Source organism: Eutrigla gurnardus (assembly GCF_963514095.1).
Source record: "Eutrigla gurnardus genome assembly, chromosome: 22".
Classification (NCBI taxonomy): Eukaryota; Metazoa; Chordata; class Actinopteri; order Perciformes; family Triglidae; genus Eutrigla; species Eutrigla gurnardus.
The window spans coordinates 12,437,302-12,460,021 of NC_139933.1; the positions used below are offsets into that span (position 1 = coordinate 12,437,302).

The window sequence follows — 22,720 nt, forward strand, 5'->3', positions numbered from 1 at the left end:
GGGATCATTGTTCCACACGGACAGTTTTTGAGGAAGCCAGGGCTCCAGAGTGTGACCATTTTGGCCGCAAATGTGACCAAAAATCAGTGAAGTGCAGCTAAATATGTTCCTTGGTCACACCGGTGCTCCTAACATTCAGCTGGTCCGTTTATGTGTAGCGTATGTTTTTTTTCCCCCCAGCATACAGAGATGAATCACCACGGTCTGAGCCAATCAGAGGCCGAGTAGGGGTGGGTCTTCATCTCTGATTGGCTGTGACCCCGGTCTCTTCTTCGCTGAATGTTTGTGAGGAAAAGTAATCAGAGTGACTTGAGGAAACGCTGCCTATACTGTCGGAGCGTTGTCGTTCAGAATCATTAAAAAAGCACCATAGACACAACCGGTATGGGACAGGTGCGTGGTGGGCCAAGCCGATGCACGGAACAGATAGCCTAGTGTGAGTGCGCCCTCAGTCTGCCCCGGCTACAAGCAGAGAGTAGTAATTTGATTGATTGCAGTCGAGTGGTAGACAGTGTGGATGGGTTCCCACGGCAGATCGATGGTGGAGTGAAGGCCATCCTCTGGCAAGGGGGGTTAACAGACAACTAACCTCCCCTGATACTCCAATCTCAAGATCTACATGGACTGACCTTTCTATAACAGTCAGAGCAATGCTATCATACTTACCAGGTGAGTACGCCCTGTGTAGGACGTAGAGAGGTGGACTCTTTGAAAACAGGCGTGACACCCACTTACACGGACCAACTCATTCAATACATCCCAGTCTAATCCTTCCAGAGGTGAGCAAAGAAAGCACAGAGACCAAATTAATATCTTTGTAAAAACTGGATCTTTTTTATTTAGTTTTTTTTACATTATGTCTTAATGAGCGGAAGCAGTCTGAGAGGTAACAAAAATGTACTTAACTGACTGTTGGGTCTCAGTCCGAGAGTCGGATTAGAGCCTCATCCAGAGAGCAAAAGACCGACTACCAATATGTGTCAGGCTGAATTAATATATGGTCTTGCCACAGCCGGCGTGAGCATTAGGCATTACTGTCATTATCTCTTCTAATAACCAGCATCACATTCCAATTAGATGGGTTACCACTGTCACTGGTAGTGTGCTGCCAAGCCTGGCTGGCAGTGCTGAGCCCTGATGGGTGAAGTGAGATGACCAGTCATTATCAGTAATTAAACACAATCTGTGTACCAGGGGGTGGCTCGCTGAAGAGAACCTGGGGGGTTGAGTTGGGTTAATGTCTTCATCATAATGTAGATGCACACACAAGCGGGGCGGGGGAGGAGAGGTCACCTCCACATTGGCTCAGCTTTGATCATCGTAACTATTGCCAAGTACTCGTTCTTTGGTTTGCAGCCCCTCTCCTGCTGTGAACCGAGCCAGGGAAGCAGCGAGGGTCTGATTAATGATAGAGACCTTGCTTGTTGCTACTTGGTGTCTAAAAGTAGTTACTTTATGGAACATTTTAATGTGACTGCCTTTAGTGTTTTGTTTCTTCCTTCTTTCCGTGTGTCTCCTCCTGCTGTTTTCAATATAAATGCATGCTCTCTGCTTGATCATTCAGAACCACAATCTCACGTGCTGGCGGATTTAGTGTTCTTAGCTGAGAATATTCAGTTAAAACAGATCAGTGTTGTTGTTTTGCCCTCATTGTTTTCCGTGAGGTTTGTTAGAGGTAATGTCTAGCCCCAGTGATTTTTATGTGGAGCGATCCCTGCACCGGACTCCATTTGAAAAATGGCTTTTTTTTATGTTATTTTTGCTTGTTAGCAAACAGCTTTAAAACTGAAGTATTTTTGTTTTAAATAAGTGTTATGCACTAGATCTGAGTTATGCAAATATGAAGAGTGATTCATTGGGATTTCGAATAGAGTATAACTTCAGTGTTTCTTCTCTGATATGTTTCAAACTGTGCATGCTTGATAAGAGTCCCACCCTGAACACGTCTACACTACAATATTGACTCACAGTCAGAGCGCCACCTACTGGCGACAGGAAATGTCACCTTCAAACCTGTAAGTTGTTTAAATACTGTGTGATTAAGTGACTCCCTAAGACTTTATTTACAAGGAGGCGGCCACAACACTGTCAGGCGACCCGAGGCACTCCACGACCGCATATGAGCGAGGACCCCGTGCATCACTGCTTGCAGTTTTAATTATTATTATTCACCTTCCTCCCCCTTGTTTCATCTGTAGGTGTTGTGGCTACTCAGCTTTGATGACAAGAACACCCTGGCGGATGCTGTGGACAAGTACTGCATTGGAGTCCCACCTATCCAGTGGTTGGCATGGATTCCACAGCTCCTGACCTGCCTGGTTGGTTCAGAAGGCAAACCACTGCTCAACTTAATCAGCCAGGTGAGGCTTTTACACCCTTACAGTTTTGACAAATGTCCAACAGTCTTAACATTTACAATATGTAGTCCTTTGCCTTGTTGCTTTTTCATTTCGTCTTCTCCGGTTTCATGGCTGGATGTCTGTTCCACTCATCAGTCGTTTACATTTTTCTTTCAACCATTTGGGGTGGCACATTGAAGCTCATTTGTGTGTGCATTAGAGCTCATGCACGTCTTTTCTGATCAAGATAAATTAACTGCATTCACGCCAAAGTGGCCTCTCTCCCGCTTCCTATTTACCAAATTAAGCATTCAGATTTTTCCACCGTCCCTTTTACAGCAATTTATTGGCTTTCACCAGTCCCTGGTGAATTGGTTTTTTAAATTATTTGTTCAAGAAATGATTATAAACCCTAATATCGTACGCATCCGCACTGCGGGAACATAGCTAGTAATTAAACCGAGGACTAATTTGCTTTGCTTAATGGAGTATTATTTCCGCACAATTTGAAGAGGGTGATCTTCAAAGAGTAGTCTGCTATAACAAACAGCCATCCTCTCAGCAGAGCTGGAATGTTGTATAGAGGGTGTGAGAGTGTGTGTGGAGGAGGATAAAGAGAAGAGAGGGGGACACTTTGCTTTAGAATACAAGTGGGCAGTGTGAGAGGGATCGGGAGAAGTAGTCATGGAAAGACGGACAAGTCTATGATGAAGTGATGATTACTTTGTGAATCTGTTTTTAAAATGCAGATAAAGAGGAATCCTCACACTGATGGTTGGTTCTTAAGATCATTAACAAGCTGGCTTAATGCAAGTTAACTCTTAAATACATGAAAGCAAAGATGCTGGATCATTTACATTCATGTTTTAGCTTTGATTTGTGTAGAACGCCTTAATCTTTTTAGGTGTTTAAGCTGTCTAGAGCGGTGTTTCTCAAATGGGGCTATTGTACTCCTAGGGGTACTTTGTAGAACTGCATGGGGCATGTGAGTTTTTTTTTAAATGTTTATTTAAAGCATATCAGCCGGGCATACTTACTGTTATATAATTTGACTATTATAAGTGCAATTAAAAAAAATCATTATTCCTACTTTCAATGCAGTCGTTAACTGCCATAAACTCCCGACTGCCACAACCAACGCAATCATGTTTAACGATTATGTTTGATCAGTTACGTTTTGCGCTGGTCACCGAGGGCTTAGCTGAAATATTTTCAGGGAGGTGCTGAAAAAAGTTTTCGAACCACTGACTTAGGGGACAATTATTTATAGTTTGTTTGTTTTTTTTAAACAGGAGACATGATTGTAAAACCGTTGTGACTTCTTAGTTACAGAAGAGACCCATAAAGCAGTAACTGCCTTTTAAATGGATGTTAACGGGTGACTGTAGAGCTTTTCCATCTATGAAGATCCAGTCCTGCCTTTGGTCCGCGTCGTGACCCAGTAATTACTGAAAGGTGAAAGGTTGACACCCTTTTCCCCCTCCTTTATGTAGAGAGAGAAAACTGCATTTTAATGCAAGGCTTTGTCTCTGCCACTCACCTGAATTATTTAGAGTTTCTCTGCAGCGGCGGGTATGTTTAAAAAACGTATATGTTGAAATATTGATGAAGGTGAGGAGAAGAGCGCCTGGGGGCTGGCGGGAAGATGAATCAGAAGTTAACCGTGTATCTCAACCTCCCTCCCCACATGGGCTCCCACCTCTCTCTCTCTCGCTGCCTCCTCCTTGTCTACCACTCGCCCTCTTCCCCTCGGCCCACCTTAGCTTCGCCAAATATGACATTTCTTATCTTCCATTAGCGGGCTGATCTCTGGTACCTCCTCATCCTTCTCTCTGACCTCCTTTTTTCATCTTTAACGTTGCTGTTAGTTCCCACTTAGAACTTCCTCTCATCCTTCACTTTTCATCTCAGTAGTGGATTTTTTCTCTTTAAGTCCCTTAAGTCTTAATTCTCTCTGTTTTTAAGCATAAATGAGGAGCAGAAAAAATACACATTTGCTGTAGATGCAGTATATGAAAAAAAATATGAGTGATTTAGAGGATATGCTGAATACTCTATATGTATAAGGTGACACAAATATGCCTATATTCATTTTAATATGTCTGCAGTTTACATATACGTATTGCCATAACAGATGGGCATTTTATACATTTCTGCAAATTTGCAGAAGGAGGAGTTGGCAGTAACTTACTTTGGGGGTTTTCCATCACTGTGGCATTTTGTACTTGAAACATTTCACAGATTTCTGGGCATTAGCCACCAAAGAGGAGCAACCTTGTGGTGGTGGCTGAAGTTGCACCATTACTGCATTACCACTGAGGAGGTGCAAAGTGTTTTCTTCCATGAAGTTCAATTTGATAATAGTTTTCGCTCGTCCCTTGTGTATCGTCTCCAGGCTGTCCTGGCTTAGATCTGCTTTCTCTCACCAATTAGTTCATAATATCCGTCTCACCTTCCGCGATGCCGCCTTTACAGCACACACTGCTGACTGACTGCCCACGTGGAGTCGTGAGTTAGGTGGATCAAGGGATCTCTTGAAGAATTTGAGACTCTCTAAGCAGAACTAGAGTATGTTCTAGATCGCTGTGGGCCGACAGATTTAAACCTGAGCTAGTTCTTGTGTAATCTTGATTTGAGAATCCCACTGAAGACCTGAGCTGAATGTCAAAGGAACGCGGATAGAGCCAGAGAAAGATTAGAGGTTCTAAAATCCATTTAGCCTTCGGCTGGAGTATGACCTTTTTTTTCCTCCATCTCTCTCCTGTATCCCCTCCACCACCACCATCCATCCTTGATCCACTTTTTAGTCAGATTGAACTCGGTTTTGTTGTTGAGATGTGAAGGTATCCCTTTCAGCCCTGCAGGCGTATAGAGGGTCTAGAAAGAATCAAGTTGCTTTGTAACTGAAGCCTATGAAATTGGGCTCCGACACCTGAGAAATCCTTGTGGTTGAGTCTTTCACCAATATTGAGTCGGCCTAAAGTCAGGCTGACGGATCTTTCCCACCTCCAGAGGGAAAAAAAATCTGCTTTTGTTTTCTTAGAGCTTTCTTGTTGTTTACTTTCTACCAGTCTTGATAGCATTTAACGTCTTTACAACAGGGTATACCATAGCAAAAACCTGAGTTCTCAAACTGTCTCACACATTATGCAAAAACATTTTTTCTACTACATATATGGAGATGACACTAAAAGTAAGAATATCTGAAATGTTGATAGTACTCTTACATTATATGAATGAAAAAATGCTCTTAAATAACACCACCATTAGAAGGTTTAATTATTTTTTAAGTGGTGGGTAGAGTTTGATTTTCCTCTGGTTGCAGTGGGAAAAAACTGCAGATCTCTATTCTCTTCTCTGTAGAATTTTAGGCAGATTTGTCACAGCCCATGTTCTACCTTTAGGCACTCACTTTGCAGTCAGAGTGATAGCCGAATGTCACATACACAAATATATCAGTGTCCAGTTGAGTCTACCGCTCTCATTCAAAGGGTGATCCCTTTACAATATATTACGTCCCTCTTTAGAATGTCATCCGGTGACAAGTGTGGACTCGGTATTGTAGCCACAAAAAGGGGCGTTTGAGAATCAGAATTTGATGGATGGTGAATGCAAGAAACCTACATTGCCTTTATTCATCCAATGCGTTTGTGCATCAATCTCTAAAAGAAGACCCATCATATGATGTCACATCATAAATTGAACTGTATAAACAAAGTTTAGTGCCCAGTTTAACATTTAACCTCCATAATAAAATGAAGAGAAGAGGATAAACTGTGTTTAAAAAAAAAAAAACATTGCACAACACCCCTACAGCAGCAGCTAACCCTACCTTCTAGTTACTTGCATTGGAACCCTACTCCACCAAGTTGGAGGTGATTTTGCAATTTATGTAAAACTTGAAATCTCTTATGTCCTGACTTCAACTATTAAGCTTCCCAATGTTGTCAGTGACTTCTCTTTAAAGTCTTGAGGGCAATTTCATCATCAATCACATTCAGTTTTGTAATTCAGCCATGACACGTTTTTAACTTCCCTAACTCTCCTGACTCAAAGCTTCAAACACTCCCTCTGTTACAGCAGAGGTGTCTGGCTGTATCAGTATGATCTCTCTCTCTCTCTCTCGCTGACACAAACAGTATCTCTCTGTCCCGCTCTCTCTCCAACTGCTCCTTCTCTCCTCTGTCGACGTCCACTCTCTCTCTCTCTCCCGTGTGCTCTCCTCGCGGTCCTGAGGGAGAGTCTTTGAAATGTAATCTGTGACCCTCTTTTATCTGCTAGGTGGGACGAGTGTACCCCCAGGCTGTCTACTTCCCGATACGCACCCTTTACCTGACACTCAAGATCGAGCAGAGAGAGCGCTACAAAAGTGGTAAGTAAACATGGCTTGTGTGTTGCCTCTTTACAGCACTATGAACATTAAAGGCTCTTTCATACTTCTAACACATGGGTACATATAGGGGAAGAAAATGTCTTTATAGCATATAGAGAATGCTCTTTAATCCCTCCCAGTGTTACTCCAAAAATCTAGTTCCCCCCTCCTCTTTCCCTTCCGCCACCTGTTTTTTCTGTCACACCTCTCGCCCCACCATTCATCCTTACCCACACTTCTTCCCCAGATGCATCCGGACAACAGCAGCCAAGTTCAGTGGGGGCCCAGCCTCACTCAGGAGCCTCTGACCCGGGGCCGATCCGGGCTACTGCCCCTATGTGGCGCTGCAGCCGGATCATGCACATGCAGCGTGAGCTACACCCCACCTTGCTCTCCTCCCTGGAGGGCATCGTGGACCAGATGGTGTGGTTCAGGGAGAACTGGCACGAAGAGGTGAGAAGAACAAAGGTGTTGGTGTCGTGTGTGTGTGTGTGTATGAGTTTGTTGTGCAGCGCATGTGTGCTTTTAGTAGATCAGATGGTGAGAAAATAATACAGCATCTGTGCAAATGTGTGAAGGCAAGTCTGAGTGCACATCTTGTGTAGATGTGTGTCACGCCACCTGGTCAACCAGATGACCCCCGTCTCTCTGATGAGCCGACGCATCTGTTTAGTCGAAGGTGTTATCCTGACTTACTTTCTCCCATTCCCTGACTGAACTAGTGTGTTGTCATTAACACATTAATGATAGAATATGTTCACGACAGAATTTCCGGAAGACCCATGTACATTAAAGATAAAAGATTAATTTGTTCTTGCCTGGTATTTTCACAAATCCCCCTTCGTAGAAGCACATGTCAACTTAAATCACCCGTTCAGGCAGCAGCTTTTTTCCCCCGCTGCCGTTGTGGATGTCAGTGCAGGAGGTGGGCCCGGCATGAGCGTCCAAACTGAGTTTTGTGCTGCTGCAAAATGTTAGCGCAATGCAATCCAGGCAAGGTAGCTGGTCTGTGGGTGGATGGAAGACTGGGAGACGGAGGCAGCAGCGGAGAAGACTGAGGCAGGTGATAGATGGGAGCGCTGAGCGTGTAGGATGGGGAAAGGGATTTAGGGCCTGAAGTTTGTGTGTGTGTGTGTGGGGGGGGGGGTCGTCTCTGTGTGATTATCTGTGATGGTTTGGGGCACTCAGCAGCAGCTGCAGGCTCTATGCTTCATTCCACTGGGCACACAGGGGCAAACTTGGCCATCATCACCTTCCCCCTCTCCCTTTCCTTGGCGACTGTACCTTTTGTCTCTTAAGAAATGTGTGTGTGCAGGGCCGTACTGTTTTTACATTATTATTTTTGTAGCAGAGCCACAAAATTGTAGAAGTTGTTTGAGACTATTATTTTATCTTTTTATTTCTTTTAAAATGAAATGATAAAGATTGGAAAAACATCTATAATTGGTATTACTACATGTATAACTTTTTTTCTCACCCGTCGTGCCCTTCCTCCTCTCTGCAGGTCTTGAGGCAGCTCCAACAGGGCCTGGCTAAATGCTACTCAGTGGCCTTTGAGAAGAGTGGTGCCGTGTCCGATGCCAAGATCACACCGCACACCCTGAACTTTGTCAAGAAGCTGGTTAGCACCTTCGGTGTTGGCTTGGAGAACGTCTCTAATGTTTCCACCATGTTCTCCAGCGCTGCCTCTGAGTCGCTAGCCCGTCGGGCCCAGGCCACAGCACAGGACCCTGTTTTCCAGAAGATGAAGGGACAGTTCACAACAGGTTGGTTGGCTTTTAAAATACACTCGCATACGACCGTATAGGCATAGAACTATACAGAACAGACGGGATGAAAAACAAGCATCCGAAAGCACTTTTTGAGCCCTCTGTCTCCTGTGTTTACTTTTTGAACTTACTTGATTGTTCACATTGGTTTTCGTGACTGCCAGCCATGTGAACTGTTTATGTCTTTGCAACGTCGCCATAACACTTAGACACTTGAGTAGACATGAAAATTAAGTCTTCAGGCAACCAAAGAAAGGGCTGTTTTATGAGAATTCAACAGAACTAGCAGAACCTCCAACCTCTCCGACATCACCCATCCTTCAGCAAACCAGAGCTGCATTCATGTATATGTATTCAATTATGAAATGGGTGCCCAACTGGCCACCGTGGCGATGTATTGAACCGATTACATTTAATCTGCATTGACAGTTGTGCTACTCATCAGCTCTGTCGGGACAGACTGCACTGTTGCTTTGAGCTGATCCTCTGATGTGTTCTGTGACGTAATTACGGTTTCCAACCAGATAATTTGATTTCGGGAGGGGATGGAGGTGGTGACTGGTCAGAAATAGGTGTCTTCATTACACTGTGTGCACACACCCACACTGGTCATTATACACCAGTCAGCTGCATTTATAATCTGTGCTGGTGCAGCACAGTGGCGATGATCTAAACGAGCACAAAGGCTGTCACAGCTTTGATGAAACACAGCAGAAGACTCTTGAGTGCTGTTGCCTCAGCTGAAGCTATGAAATGTGTGAGCTCTGTTGTAAAAGTTCAGTCTTTATACTTAGTAGGGTTTAATAGTCTGGACAACTTTATTTGTGACAGAACATCTACATTTATTTCCTGGCTTTATATTTTTATAAGGTGAAACGGATCCTCAATGCAGGCTTTATAGGCTTAAGTCCATCAGAAACCAAGTAAAACGATCTCCACCATATTGGCACTGGGCACATATATTGAAACGTAAATGTATTGTAAGCCTGGAGCCGATCCCAGCTGACGTTGGGCGAAGGCAGGGTTCACCTGGACAGGTAACCAGGCTCACATTCACACCTATGGGCAATTTAGAGTCATCAATGAACCTATCCCCATCCTGCATGTCTTTAGACTGTGGGAGGAAGCCGGAGAACCCGGAGAGAACCCACGGTCACACGGGGAGAACATGCAAACTCCACACACCCGAACCAGGATTCAAACCTGGCCCCTCTATGATGTACAACAGTACCTGTGAATATGTCCATTTACATTTGTTGGAGGTTTTTAATGGCCGTAATGATGTTATATTACAAACATCTGCTGGACTATATTACTACACTCGATGTTGTGACTAGACTCCGGGCATCTTGGCCTGCCTGTTCACATTCATATACAATCTGAGGAATCCAACAGGACAGGTGCACTTCTACTTTAGCCAAGGCCCCCTCTGAGATATTTTTCACAAAACAATCATTCCCCTGTTTTTGGAAGCCAAGTGTCTGTTTTCCCACATTACATAAGGGAGTTGAACTACAGTTCACTGGGCCCGGTTTAAACACGAACCGTCTGCAGCTTCCCCAGCTTTCAGCGTTCAAATAAACCTCCTTTTCACTCCTACGGGTAGACTGCACACATACATGTTCTTTGAATTACATTCCTTTTTATTACCTTTCCATACAGCCAATCCTCCCTCTCCTTCCACATCTCCTCTCTTTTCACTCCCTCCTGTGCTTTTCCCCTCCACTGGTGCTGAGAGTGGCCAATAGAGCTAATGTGTTTGGCCCTGGGATAGTGGAGGACAAGGACTGCGAGTGAATGAAAAGCAGCTGGGGAAGAAATGATCACCTGACGCAGAGAGAGAGAAAAAAAAGCCATAAGAAAGTTGAGCCAGAGCTGACAAGCATAGAACATTACCAAGACAAGCAGAAGAGATGGAGGAGAGGAGATTAGCAGATGGAGAACAATGGGAATGTGAGAGGAAACATGAAGACAGGTGTGATGGCCTTAGCGAGCACAAGCATGGGACTGACTGAATGAACAACACAAACAAGAGTGAGCGGGACTCTGAACGAGCGGCGCGCTGATGAATCTTACCAGATGTTGCCGTGCCAGCTGTGCCCACGCAGCCAGGCATCACCGGGGCTTCTGCGTCGAAGAGTGCCCGCCGACCCTCACCACCCAGCTGTCCCCACGGCGACGTGGGAGCAGGGCCGACAGAGACCGAAACCACACAAGCCTTCCAGAGCGGAACAAACAGGGTTTACAGAGCTGCTGAGCAGCCAAGCTCCCATTCCCCGAACCACGTTAGTGGCTCACTCGCTTTCACAGGGTTTGTGGGCCGGAAAATATGGGTTTATGTGTGCACATATAACATTTGGCAGCAGGGAGGCATTCAAATCCAATTACGGCGAATGCTATTTGCATGAGTTACTGTTTTAGCGGTGGATCTGTTCCAGAGACTTTTGTTAGAAGAGCTTTTTCTGAAAAAGAAAAAAAAAAGAAAGAAATACACAAGTTTCCTGGCTGTTTAATTCTTTGCCTATTAAGTAGTCATTTGTCATGCTGAAATGGAATTTATCATAGTTAAGTGGAACTACATAGCAATTTGGCTTAACACTTATGTACCTTCAGTTGGTTGTCAGTCACAGCTTTAAATGTGAACACGTATTGCCAGAAACCCTTTTATCCCTTACATGCCGCTATGATGACCTCTGATACATTCAATCTTCAACAATCAGACACACTAAAGTTGAGTTCACTTCATCCCACCACACACATTGATACAATCTCACACTGAGGCAGGAACACCACCTCCTGAGCCTAGATTTGCCTAATTTGGTGCAGAAGTGTTGTCCGTCTGGCAGGCCAGGTAGACTCCCAGCGATGGTTTCCCCACACAGGTCAGAGTGTAGCCTGGCTGCGTTACCACACCACAATCTGTCTCAGCTCATACACCCCTAGCGAGCTGACAGAGCAGGGGTCAAAGATGAGTTCAGGGAGGTGGAAAATAACTCTTTGCCTTGGTTGCTGGCTGTATTGCCCTTGTCATAGATCCCCCCCCTATACGTCCTCCCAGAAGACGTCTGCAGGTTTAATATTGTCACACTATATTAACTATAACTGTAAGTTCAAAACCAGATGAAATCTAATAAGCTTCAGAAAGGGCCTTTGTGGCTTTACTACAGGCGTTTTTAGAGGGCATTTTGTAATAACTTAACGCAGGTAAAATGTTTAATGTCTAATAAAGATGAGATGACGATGCTATATTGCCTCATGGCTTCAAAGGAGTGGAACATGTCTCGCCTTTTCTATTTGTAAGCATTAAACCCTTTTATGGGCCTGAATTGTTGTCGGGTTGCAATTCTTCAGGACTGTTTCAATTTTACCTCTCCTATCGGGGCGGGTGAATTGCAGGCAGACGGATGGCGAAATAGGGCCACTCCGAAAAGAACATTGGCTGTTTTAAAGGGCTTATTTAAAGTATTAGGAGGTCTCACTCTGGGAGAGATTGAACAGGTTTGAAATGGCAAGGCCATGCAGTTTCATGGATTCATTATAACAGGCGGCACAACAGGGTGTACTGAAATAGGAGAGTTGTGTGTGTGTGTGTGTGTGTGTGTGTGTGTGTGTGTGTGTGTGTGTGTGTGTGTGTGTGTGTGTGTGTGTGTGTGTGTGTGTGTGTGTGTGTGTGTGTGTGTGTGTGTGTGTGTGTGTGTGTGTGTGTGTGTGTGTGTGCATGCATTCATGTTACAGAGATGTCCTGGGGGCTTTGCTCTAAAATGGAAAACCTGCCTGGCTCACTTCCCCTCCTTCCGATGTTATTGCTGCAGCTCATCACAATATGTTATGTGCAATATGAGTTCTTACTTGAAACAGGAATTTAATATTTTAAGACTCTGGTTTTTATAGCTCTAATTTAATCAGCTCCGAGCCTCCACCAGGGAGTTTTAAGTCGATAGAGCAAACAGTTCTCCTTGTGCTGCCAGCCGGCAATGAATAACTTATCCCACCAAGTTCCCTTAAGCAAGGCACTTCACCACACTGCCGGTGTGAAGTGGCCAACAGTGCAACGCAATATTTAGAATGGACATTTCCCAGATGTAAGTTTCTTTATCTGCTGCCCTCCCAAGGCCATTGCTGCAAAACAAGGTGTTCTTAGTCCGTGTTACTGAGTAAATAACACAGCGGAAAGCAAATACCCACATCTGACTTTAATTAATCTTAACCGTGCTTTCAAACAGGCCTTCCAGCGATGGCATTGAAATGTCATCCGACCAATAAGCTTTCAAATGTTGTTCTCTCCGATTCCATTTGTTTCTTACATCATATTTGACTCAACGTTAAGTGCCGTCCCTGCTTGCGTGTGTTTTAACCCCTTCCAGTATTTTATTTGGCAAGGTTACTTAGAAACACAGTGGTATTTATAGCACAGGTCCCGGAGCTTATAGCTGCAGGGAAGGTTAAAGGTCGAACACACACAAAAACCCACCTGGGAGCTGCCCGCTGCTGTTACCGTCTTGTAATGTTGGCGGTGGAGAGCAGCTCCACTGGAACACTTATGGGGGTTAGTGTTTTGCTGAAGGGCGTTTTGAGGATAGTTGATTAGGGCGGGGAGAGAGTAACACATGGACTCCCATCCAGACTTTCTCAGCTAGCTTTAGGATCTCAGCTGAACACTTTTGAATCACGAGCAGCCAGCCTTTCGGTCATTGATACTAAATAATTATGTACACCAGGCCCCTGCAGAGTTACGGAAATAAAGAGTGGCTTAAGGGGATTCTTATTGTAACCACGACTTTTCTCTTCGCCCCTTACCAGACTTTGACTTCAGCGTGCCAGGCTCCATGAAGCTTCACAATTTGATCTCCAAGCTCAAGAAGTGGATCAAGATCCTCGAGGCCAAGACCAAGCAGCTGCCCAAGTTCTTCCTCATCGAGGAGAAATGTCGCTTCCTCAGCAATTTCTCTGCACAGACGGCCGAAGTGGAGATCCCTGGAGAATTCCTCATGCCCAAACCTACACACTATTACATCAAGATTGCAAGGTAAAGGACTACAGAATACCTTCTTTATTTAAAAAATGGATCTACTTGTAGTGCCGGTGGATAAAATGGATAACAGACAAATAAAAATACACATGGAACTGATCGTTCCTGCTCTGTAGCCTTTATCACTTCAGGTCTGTCTATCTGCACTTCTCCCCAGGTTCATGCCCAGAGTGGAAATTGTTCAGAAACACAATACAGCAGCACGACGTCTCTATATCCGAGGCCACAACGGCAAGATCTACCCTTACCTGGTGATGAACGATGCTTGCCTGACGGAGTCGCGACGAGAGGAGAGGGTCCTGCAGCTTCTCCGCCTCCTCAACCCTTGTCTGGAGAAGAGGAAGGAGACCACTAAGAGACACCTCTTCTTCACTGGTAGGTGCCCGACTACGTGCATGAGGTTAGAAACGTACAGGGAGTTGTCCCCGACCCTATCACCATGAGGGCTCCTAATGTTTTACACACATTTGTTCATCACAGATCTGTGTAGAGTTTCCTGCCCTGTCAGTGTAGTGCTGCTGTACACTTAGAACAGTAGAAGACCTTCTACTTACATTTTTCCTTCTCTTTCTGTAGCTGTCTCACACACACACACACACACACAATTTCAATTTGCTTTCAAGTGCCATTTCCTCTCCTGTTATCCCCTCGTGGTCCGCCTGCGCCCAGATGTTTGCCCACTCTCCATTTATGCACTTGATTGGTTTGTTTAAGGGGAAATATGGACGGGGAATTCAACAGTCCCTTCCAACCTATTCCCTCCCAACTGGAATGGCTGCTATTGATTTGATTTGGGGTGCCATAGGATGTAAACTGATTTCACTGGACAACCCATGCACAGCCTTTTTACCTCCTTTGACCCAGCTTGGTGTTGAAAGATTGCACGCCTTCAGCGCAGCTGTTTCCCAACCCCGGATGACTTTAGTTGTAGGTTTAGATCTGTGGTTTACACTGTGGAAATACAGGGACTGTTTGCTAGGAGGTGCAGCCGAATGTTTACAGTTTGCGTGTCACTGACGTAGTTGTTTTCCCCTCTGCCCCCCATCTGTATCCTGTCTTCCCTCTCTCCCCTTCCCTCCCATCTCTCCAGTGCCTCGAGTGGTGGCAGTGTCGCCTCAGATGCGGCTGGTAGAGGACAACCCTTCCTCTCTGTCATTGGTGGAAATCTACAAGCAACGCTGTGCCAAGAAGGGCATCGAACACGACAACCCCATTTCAAGATATTATGAACGTCTAGCCACTGTGCAGGCCAGAGGCACACAGGCCAGCCACCAGGTATGGAGACGATCACATGAACCGATCAGCTTACATACTGTACACACATCATAGAGAGCACACAATACAGCTGTGTGGACAACTGTGACTTTCTTAAATGCATCCTGGGGGATTGAAATGTAAGTTTTGTGCTGCAATCTCACCAAGGAAGCTGGTGAAAACCATGCATCTCAAAACAAAATAAAAAAGAACCTCTATGGTTTAGGTCATAAGATGTGGGATCATGTTTCAACCTGCAAAGGAAGATTTCATTTGAAACAATAACATCGACCTGTTTTGTATTGTTTTTACTGCATGGTGACTATTTGCTTTGCGTGCTTTGTCTGTGGTCGTCAGTCAAACCTAATTTGCAAACTACGATGCCTTCTTCATTAAAAAACATAAACCCGTCCTGCACCTGATTAGTTGAATTCACTGCTAGATGTGTTGTCGTTCTGTTTTGCTTCAAGGTGGCAAACTGTAAAATGATGGTGGCAGTTACTGGAGACTCATTATCACCCGAACCATCCATCAAAGAGAGAAAATGGGCCAACCAGACCTGTCGCTTTATGTCACTTAATGTTTTCGTGACTGCAGTGCATTTAGAATCTATGAAGGATCTTTTGGTGGCGAAATTACATCTGTGCCTCATCTATGATCGATGTCCATTTTTATGACTGTTTAATATCAGATTTAAAAGCTGGGACTAATAGAGCCTTTGCGTTCTTAGATGCAGACTTTATTGTTGACATTTAAGACATTTGAAAAGGATCTGCTCTCAGGTTGGATCCTGGAATAAGAAAATCATATCAAACAATTATTATTGTTAGGCGTTAGCTGTGTGTTTGTATAAAAAAGATTGTGATGCCCAATATTGTCTGGATCACACCTAACTAACCTCTGGTCCCTCCTCCTCTCTACTACCAGGTCCTGCGGGACATCCTGAAGGAGGTGCAGGGGAACATGGTGCCTCGCAGCATGCTGAAGGAGTGGGCCCTCCACACCTTCCCGAACGCCACCGATTACTGGACCTTCCGGAAGATGTTCACCATCCAGCTGGCCCTCATAGGACTGGCCGAGTTCATGCTCCACCTCAACAGGCTCAACCCCGAGATGCTGCAGATAGCACAGGTAGGGGAACCATACAAACACGTGTTAGGACTCTCTTTCAAGGGCACACAGCGGTCATGTGACGAGGGCTAATTCAAGAGATCACCATCTCCATATCTGGCCGTATGAATTACCATTCTCCCGCATGACATTCACGCTCGGCCTATCAGTCAGCCAGCCGCTGTCAATGCGAGGGATGTTTTGACAGAACGTTATATTGAGTCCCTCCGCTCTGCAGCTATCAAAGACGTTTCAATTTGAAGAGGCCATGTCCACACGTATCCGCCTGCCGCTCGGGGTCCGCAGACAGCTTTCCAAAAGTCATTATTAAAGATGATTGTGTCAGTCGGCTACCCCACCCCTCTGATCCTAATCGGCCTTTGCTGACGGGCGTTCCTCCGGGCAACTAAGCGCTGGTATTAAGCCCCCTCTCTGCCTGTTCCACTCCGCAGATCCCATTAGACACAGCAGGATTACGGTACGGAGGACGTACGCACACACAAACATTACACACAAATGGAGAGCGAGTGCAAGGACGGGACATCTCAACCATAGCGTTGTGCCCCACCCTGCCTAAATGGAGACCTTATGTTCCTGCAAGTTGGTGCTTCTAGAGCTCAGTGATGCTGCGAGGCATAAATGCAGTTTTTTTTTAATGATGTCTTCATGAAGCTGAGAATCCAGTCAATTTCCTTTTGTAATAATTCTTCTGTCTCCTTTGATACCGTCGCCATTTGTTCTGAAAATGACCCAGCATCTGTCATTTCTCACACTAATGTTGCGTCATCCCAGCTCCCAAAATGAAGCCATCGCCGGCCACCAGTTTGGTGATTTTGCATTCTGAGCGCGGCCTTCACAGCCAACTGTCTGCAGGCTTATCTGAGCCCCCTGGGGGTTGCTGGTGTCTCAGCCCACTGCCTTGAGGCCCTCCACTGGGGCCTGGAGGAGCAAATGACAGCAGGAGGGGAGGGGAGGAGGGGGGGTGAATTAAAAGAAGAAGGAGAGGAGGGGAAGAGGCGAGACAGAGGAGGAGAGAGAGAGCACGAGCTGGAATGAAATGCTCTGCTATAAAGCTGTCAGAGCCACTCACCTTTTCATATAAGGGAGCTTATCTTCCCCAGGATGGCTGCCCGTGTAGCGGTCCTCTCGCACATAAATGCAGGCTTATAGATGAAAACTTAGCTGTATATATTTAAGTCAGCAGGGAGCGAGAGGGGAGTGAATTGAGGATTATAGATGTTTCGCTGCTGATAGTTTGACGTGTTACTGCGTCTGGGGCACGCCGATCAATAACTGCAGCCATTCTGTTGGTGTGAGCTTGTTTTGTAGAACCCCCCCCAGCCTTTCTGAAGAAGAGTTATCTCTTGCAGAGCTCATGTGGTCAAAGGACTGTGGAGAACGCAGCAGAAGTTTTCTTTAATTGTTAGTGGTTATGAATAGTTTCTAAACTATCCTCTCACACACTGTGGAACCTTCCCTTCGTGTTTTTAGGACACAGGAAAGCTGAACGTGTCCTACTTCCGCTTTGACATCAACGATGCCACTGGCGATCTGGACGCCAACCGCCCGGTTCCGTTCCGCCTGACGCCAAACATCTCCGAGTTCCTGACCACCATCGGCGTCTCCGGGCCGCTCACTGCCTCCATGATCGCCGTGGCCCGATGCTTCGCACAGCCAAACTTTAAGGTAACTTACCGCTCTGCAACTGCATTCCTGATGACTATCCTTCAAATAGACGATAGCCTGTTATAATATATATAAGAGTTTGAATATAGCTGATAGTCATCAGGCATTCCTGTTGGAATATTTCACAAACAATGCAATGAAAGCAGTAGGAGGTTGTGTAACGTCGCTGCAGCAGGGCAGTAATGACATGCGTGTGATGTCTATGTATAGGCTCGGCTCCTACTTAAAGCCTGACTTCTGTGGACGGAGCAGGAGTACTTGAGATGCAAATACACACTTGACGCCGTGAACTAGTTAAGGCCAAGTGCCAGAAACCAGTGGTCAAAGAAAATGGATGTTTCCAGGAATAACAACAAAGATGGAACAAACATCCACTTAAGTAAATTGAAGCCTGGAACCATATAACACTTAATGAAGGATGGGGACCAGTGTGTACATACTTAGGGGATGATTGCTGGTCTTGTGGCCCCATCTCGGTTTACATGGTTATGTATTTCAGTTCTGTGGCGCCATAATGGTCTCTTAACAACACAAAAACAACTTATTCCAGGATAAATGACGGAGCTTTAATTGGACTTAACAGCTTTGTTTGACGTGTCAGAGATGGTCAGTGAGATTATATAAATGTTTCATCGCTCTTATTCCCATGATGGACACTTTTAATACATGGTTTAGGAAGGTCTACCCAGAAAGTTTGGCATATTGTGTATATATTGACACATACTTCAATGGTTATGGTTATCGAATTAGCTAGGAATGTGTTAGCACTTATATTATGTTGTTCTACGACAGCTCTATGAAAAGGTTTATATGTCACTTGTGTTTTTTCATAATTTGTTGCAACATGAAATGCAATAAAAAGAGGTCTGGTGGGTAAAAAGCATGAAAATCTGACCAAAAACAATGCAAACAAAAGATCAAATTACCTGCTTTTTCTGGCACTTTCAACCACATCTTTGTCAGTTTGCTCAGTTGTGACCATAAATTGTAAAACATTGGTTTCCAAATATGAACACTGGTTGTGTGAGGATCCAGTTACAGACAAAACAAATGTTATTGTCTCTTGAAATCTCCATTTCTGCTGCGTCTGATAGGTGGACGGCATCCTGAAGGCGGTCCTCCGCGACGAGATCATTGCGTGGCACAAGAAGACCCAGGAGGACACATCCATGCCTCTGTCCCCCGCCGGCCAACCCGAGAACATGGACTCCCAGCAGTTGGTCTCGTTGGTCCAGAAGGCCGTCACGGCCATCATGACCCGCCTCCATAACCTGGCTCAGTTCGAGGGGGGGGAGAGTAAGGTCAACACCCTGGTGGCTGCAGCAAACAGCCTGGACAATCTGTGTCGCATGGACCCGGCCTGGCACCCCTGGCTCTGAGGAGACGGAGAGAATGGGAGGATGTGGTTTACTCTTCTTACATAGCCGACAAACACAGACACGTGTAAAGTGTCTGTTACAGTAACAGAAGCCCATTGGACATGTTGGACTCCTTTCCAAGAGGCCCTGGCTGTCACATTGATAGTGACGGGGTTCGCCAGTATACATAATAGTAATATCAGGAGCTTGACAGCATCTTTTTATCAAAACACAATTTCTCCTTCAACTTATATTTATTTTTATAACTAAATAACAGGTACTGTGTGATGCCGGCTGTCCTGTCTGACAAGGAGACAGTATAAATATTTGTGTCGGTATAATGAGCCACTCACTCAAGCTTATGAGCGTTGTTGTTTTTCTTTTTATTTAAGAGATGGGGAAATCTTGGGTTGTTTGCTTGAGCTGTGTCCGTGTTGTATTACTCCTTCATAAATAACTTAACATTTTTACACTTCCCCCCACATTTGTCCTCTAAAATGTCTATTTGTATTTAAACTGAAAAATGTGTCGCTTATTTTTTATTCCTGCAGAACGAGTCAATTTGTGGTCCTGTGAAATATGTGATGTTCTTTTTTTTTTTTTTTTTTTTTTTTTTTACCCACTGCCTGAACTTTATTAGCAAGTGTGACTTTTTACTTTGTGTTTTTCTTTGTCTATCCATCAGCTCTGTTGTGAACAGTAAACCTACGGGGCGAATTGACACTGTAATAAGCTAAATCAGCTGCAATGCAAATAATGTCATTCCCAAGCTGGCTGTGTATGCATAATCCTCCCCTTTTTGTAAAGGTGCACTGCTTTTTTCCGGAGAGAAGTATTGTCTCTTACCTTTTCAATAAGCATTTTGTTTTAATAAAATGCTCCCTTTTTTTAAATAAGGTGCTGCTGTTGGCTCTTCTATAGTGACCTGCTGAGTCTTTCTTGAAGCAGACTATTAACATAATTTCAGCCAATGAATCTCCCAAAAATGAGTTTCAACTGTGCTCACAATTACCATAAAGAAAAACACACAATTAGTTTCCTTCCTGAGTTGTTTTTCTATCGGTTGTAAAGCGGCAATAATGACCAATAATCCCCATCTGTGCCTCACATCTACTGCATCACTGTCACAGCCATAATCACCCTGAAGGATGCACTCTTGGATATTATTGCCGTAATAACTCGTGCTGCGAAATGACTCCAGACAAACCATTCTCTGACGTTTAAAAAGTCTATTGGCGGCGTCCTTGCGGTTCACAGTTAGTAGACGTTTATGGAGAGGCATTTCAGCGCAGCGGCGTTGAATCAAAGTGCTGCTCGGTCTCGTGGAGGTACAATAACCTTGTGGTCATTCCCTCCCTCTGGTTAGAGAGTCCTGTGGAGGTGTGTTGTAGGCTTTTCTCTCCTCCCCTGGAGTTTGATTAATGCGTGCCAGTAGATCTCCGTGTGGGCTGGCCTCGCTTGACTTATACACACTGTCAGCCAGCCCGCCTGCACTCGTAAACAAAGGTTATATCTCTGTTCGCTTCTATACAGTCCACATACGCAGCCCCTGCTGCTCCGGACGTCTAAACACCGGCTCCAACGTCTCTGATTCACACAAGAAAAGGAAACACGCTCTATAAGTCTCGCAGCTTGTAGTTTCCAACATTTACATCCCTAGTTTAAGGATTTTTTTTTTATTTGTTTTGAGAGGGTGCCGTGTTTTTTATTGGGTTCTTATGCAAATGGTTGACAGAAAAAAAATATATAGCAATTTGAACTTTAAAGGAGACTTTGGGAATAACTTTGGCTGAATAACACCCATCTTTCTCACTTCTCAAGTCTCGCAACACAAGCGAGGTGCTCCTCGACGGAGCCGACTCTTATCATTTGACTGACTCGGATGCAATCATCCCCCCCCGGCGGAGTCACACTGGCATCCACGGAAGCCGGGCTGACCCCGCGACCCGGAAACAATACTCCTGCAGAAACGAGAACCGCTAGTCACGTCGAGTCTGGAGACCAAAGTGTGATGGAGGGATTTAGTTTCTCGCCGAGCGGAGACATATCCTGTGCGTTTTGTTGGGAGGCCTTTTGAATGATTGTGTTTGAAGTTCTGGGTGCCCTCTGTCGGGACAGGCATCAATTTCACGCCTCAGGTGTCTGTTCCGATTTGGGAGAGATTAGGTGAAATATGAAATCCGTGATGCGTGCGCACATGCCCTCCCCATAAAATGTGTCACGGCTTGCCTTCTTTTCTTGGCATCCTGCGACCGCAGACAGATATAACTGGAGCAGAGGCTGCAGTGACCCCCCCCCCCCCCCCACACACACACACACACACACACACACACACACCTCCTCCACTTTCCTTTTGCTCTCCGCTTGATATGAGCGAAGTGGAGGCGAAGGCTTCGCCAGCCCTCACCTCCACGCCTCCCTCCCTCCCCGGCAGCATGAGAGGAGTGGAGGTGATTGATGTGCTCCGGCGGGAGTGGAGGTGTGGAGCCTGGATCATCATCAGCCGTGGCACAGAGCAGAGATCTCAAGAGGATACACCAAAGCAGGAATAGATCCTGGCAGGACCAGATGATGAAATCTCCCCCCTCCAATGATCCTCATCCCCACGGAGGATAGCTGGAGGAGGAGGAGGAGGAGGAAGGGCTTAAGGGAGGAGCTGAGGAGGGCGACTTTATTCAGAAAGCGCCTGGTTTATTTGGCAACAAAGCTGTCATATTTGTTGAGGGTACGGCGTGATGAAAACTTACCGTGGATATATGCAAGTACACGGATGACGTGGTTGTTAAAGAGAGCAGAGGTGGAAAAAGCACTTTTACCAACAGAAAACAAACTAATCCACTTCTTTCCCCTCTTCACAATTCATCATTCACGACCAGCAACTCTTTTTTTTTTGTTGTTTTCCGTTTTCACAGCCAGCATCCAATTATATATCGCATTGTATCAGGCCTCGTAGCGCAGTAGGGGGAGATGCTCCTTTTGTATCCGAGTGTAAACAAACGGTATTAATCAAATAGCGATTGTGTGTGGATCTCTAGTCCGGGAAGGCAGCACATCTCACATCTAGCAGCTGAGGATTTGTTTTGTTGCTCAGCGATGGCGTCCCATTAGGACTTCTAATGGCGTTTCCACTCAGAAGAGTTGAGCTCATTAGTTCGGTGTCTAAAATCTGCCATTATGATTTTAATTGCCCAAGCTGTACACAGTAGTATTGGAAGCAATCAAAGTCACTTCTTCTTCTTTTCTTCTTGTTTGACAGCGATGCGGCGGCACAGCAACAACCCACAGTCTGATTTAAATATGTACCGATACGCATAAATGATTTGATTTTCAGTTTGAGGCATAATGGAACGCTTGATTTTGCTGGTTTTCTGTAAAAGTAACCTGATAAAAGTGGCTTTTGTGATTAAAAAAACAGATTTCTGGTATATTTTCAACTATGAAACCAACCGTCATGATGTCCAGCACCTATAGCGGAGCATAAGGCTGCCGCTAGCAGCTGGTTAGCTTAGCATGAAGACTAAAGTAACTAAATTGTCTCCTTTTATGTCTTAAGCACATTTAATACCTTTGACCTTTTGTTTTTATGGATTTAAACCAGTCTGAATGGTGTCTCCGACTTCTTCTCCATAGAAATGGCAGCTGAGGCTCGTGGGTATTGTAGTGAGCAATCCGCCATGCCAAAATAATGGACAACACATGATTTTCTCAAGAGCAAAGTTCAAACACTTTTGACCATAACACAGACCGATATGATGGTTCGGTCGTCCGGGAGACTCCCGTGTTGACTTCCCCAATAACGATTG

The 22,720-nt window shown here is 45.1% G+C and overlaps 1 protein-coding gene across 1 annotated transcript in view; it reads left to right on the forward strand.

Moving 5' to 3' along the window:
- The window catches only part of trrap (transformation/transcription domain-associated protein), a 78,494-nt gene extending 58,686 nt beyond the window's left edge, over nt 1–19,808 (forward strand). The window contains exons 63-72 of the mRNA XM_084040739.1: nt 2,199–2,360; nt 6,621–6,711; nt 6,959–7,164; nt 8,216–8,477; nt 13,281–13,506; nt 13,667–13,884; nt 14,600–14,784; nt 15,691–15,894; nt 17,365–17,559; nt 18,654–19,808. Coding sequence (XP_083896865.1) covers nt 2,199–2,360; nt 6,621–6,711; nt 6,959–7,164; nt 8,216–8,477; nt 13,281–13,506; nt 13,667–13,884; nt 14,600–14,784; nt 15,691–15,894; nt 17,365–17,559; nt 18,654–18,938 — 2,034 coding nt within the window. The 3' untranslated portion in view covers nt 18,939–19,808. The remainder of the gene's footprint in view (nt 1–2,198; nt 2,361–6,620; nt 6,712–6,958; nt 7,165–8,215; nt 8,478–13,280; nt 13,507–13,666; nt 13,885–14,599; nt 14,785–15,690; nt 15,895–17,364; nt 17,560–18,653) is intronic.
- The last annotated feature ends 2,912 nt before the right edge of the window (nt 19,809–22,720 follow it).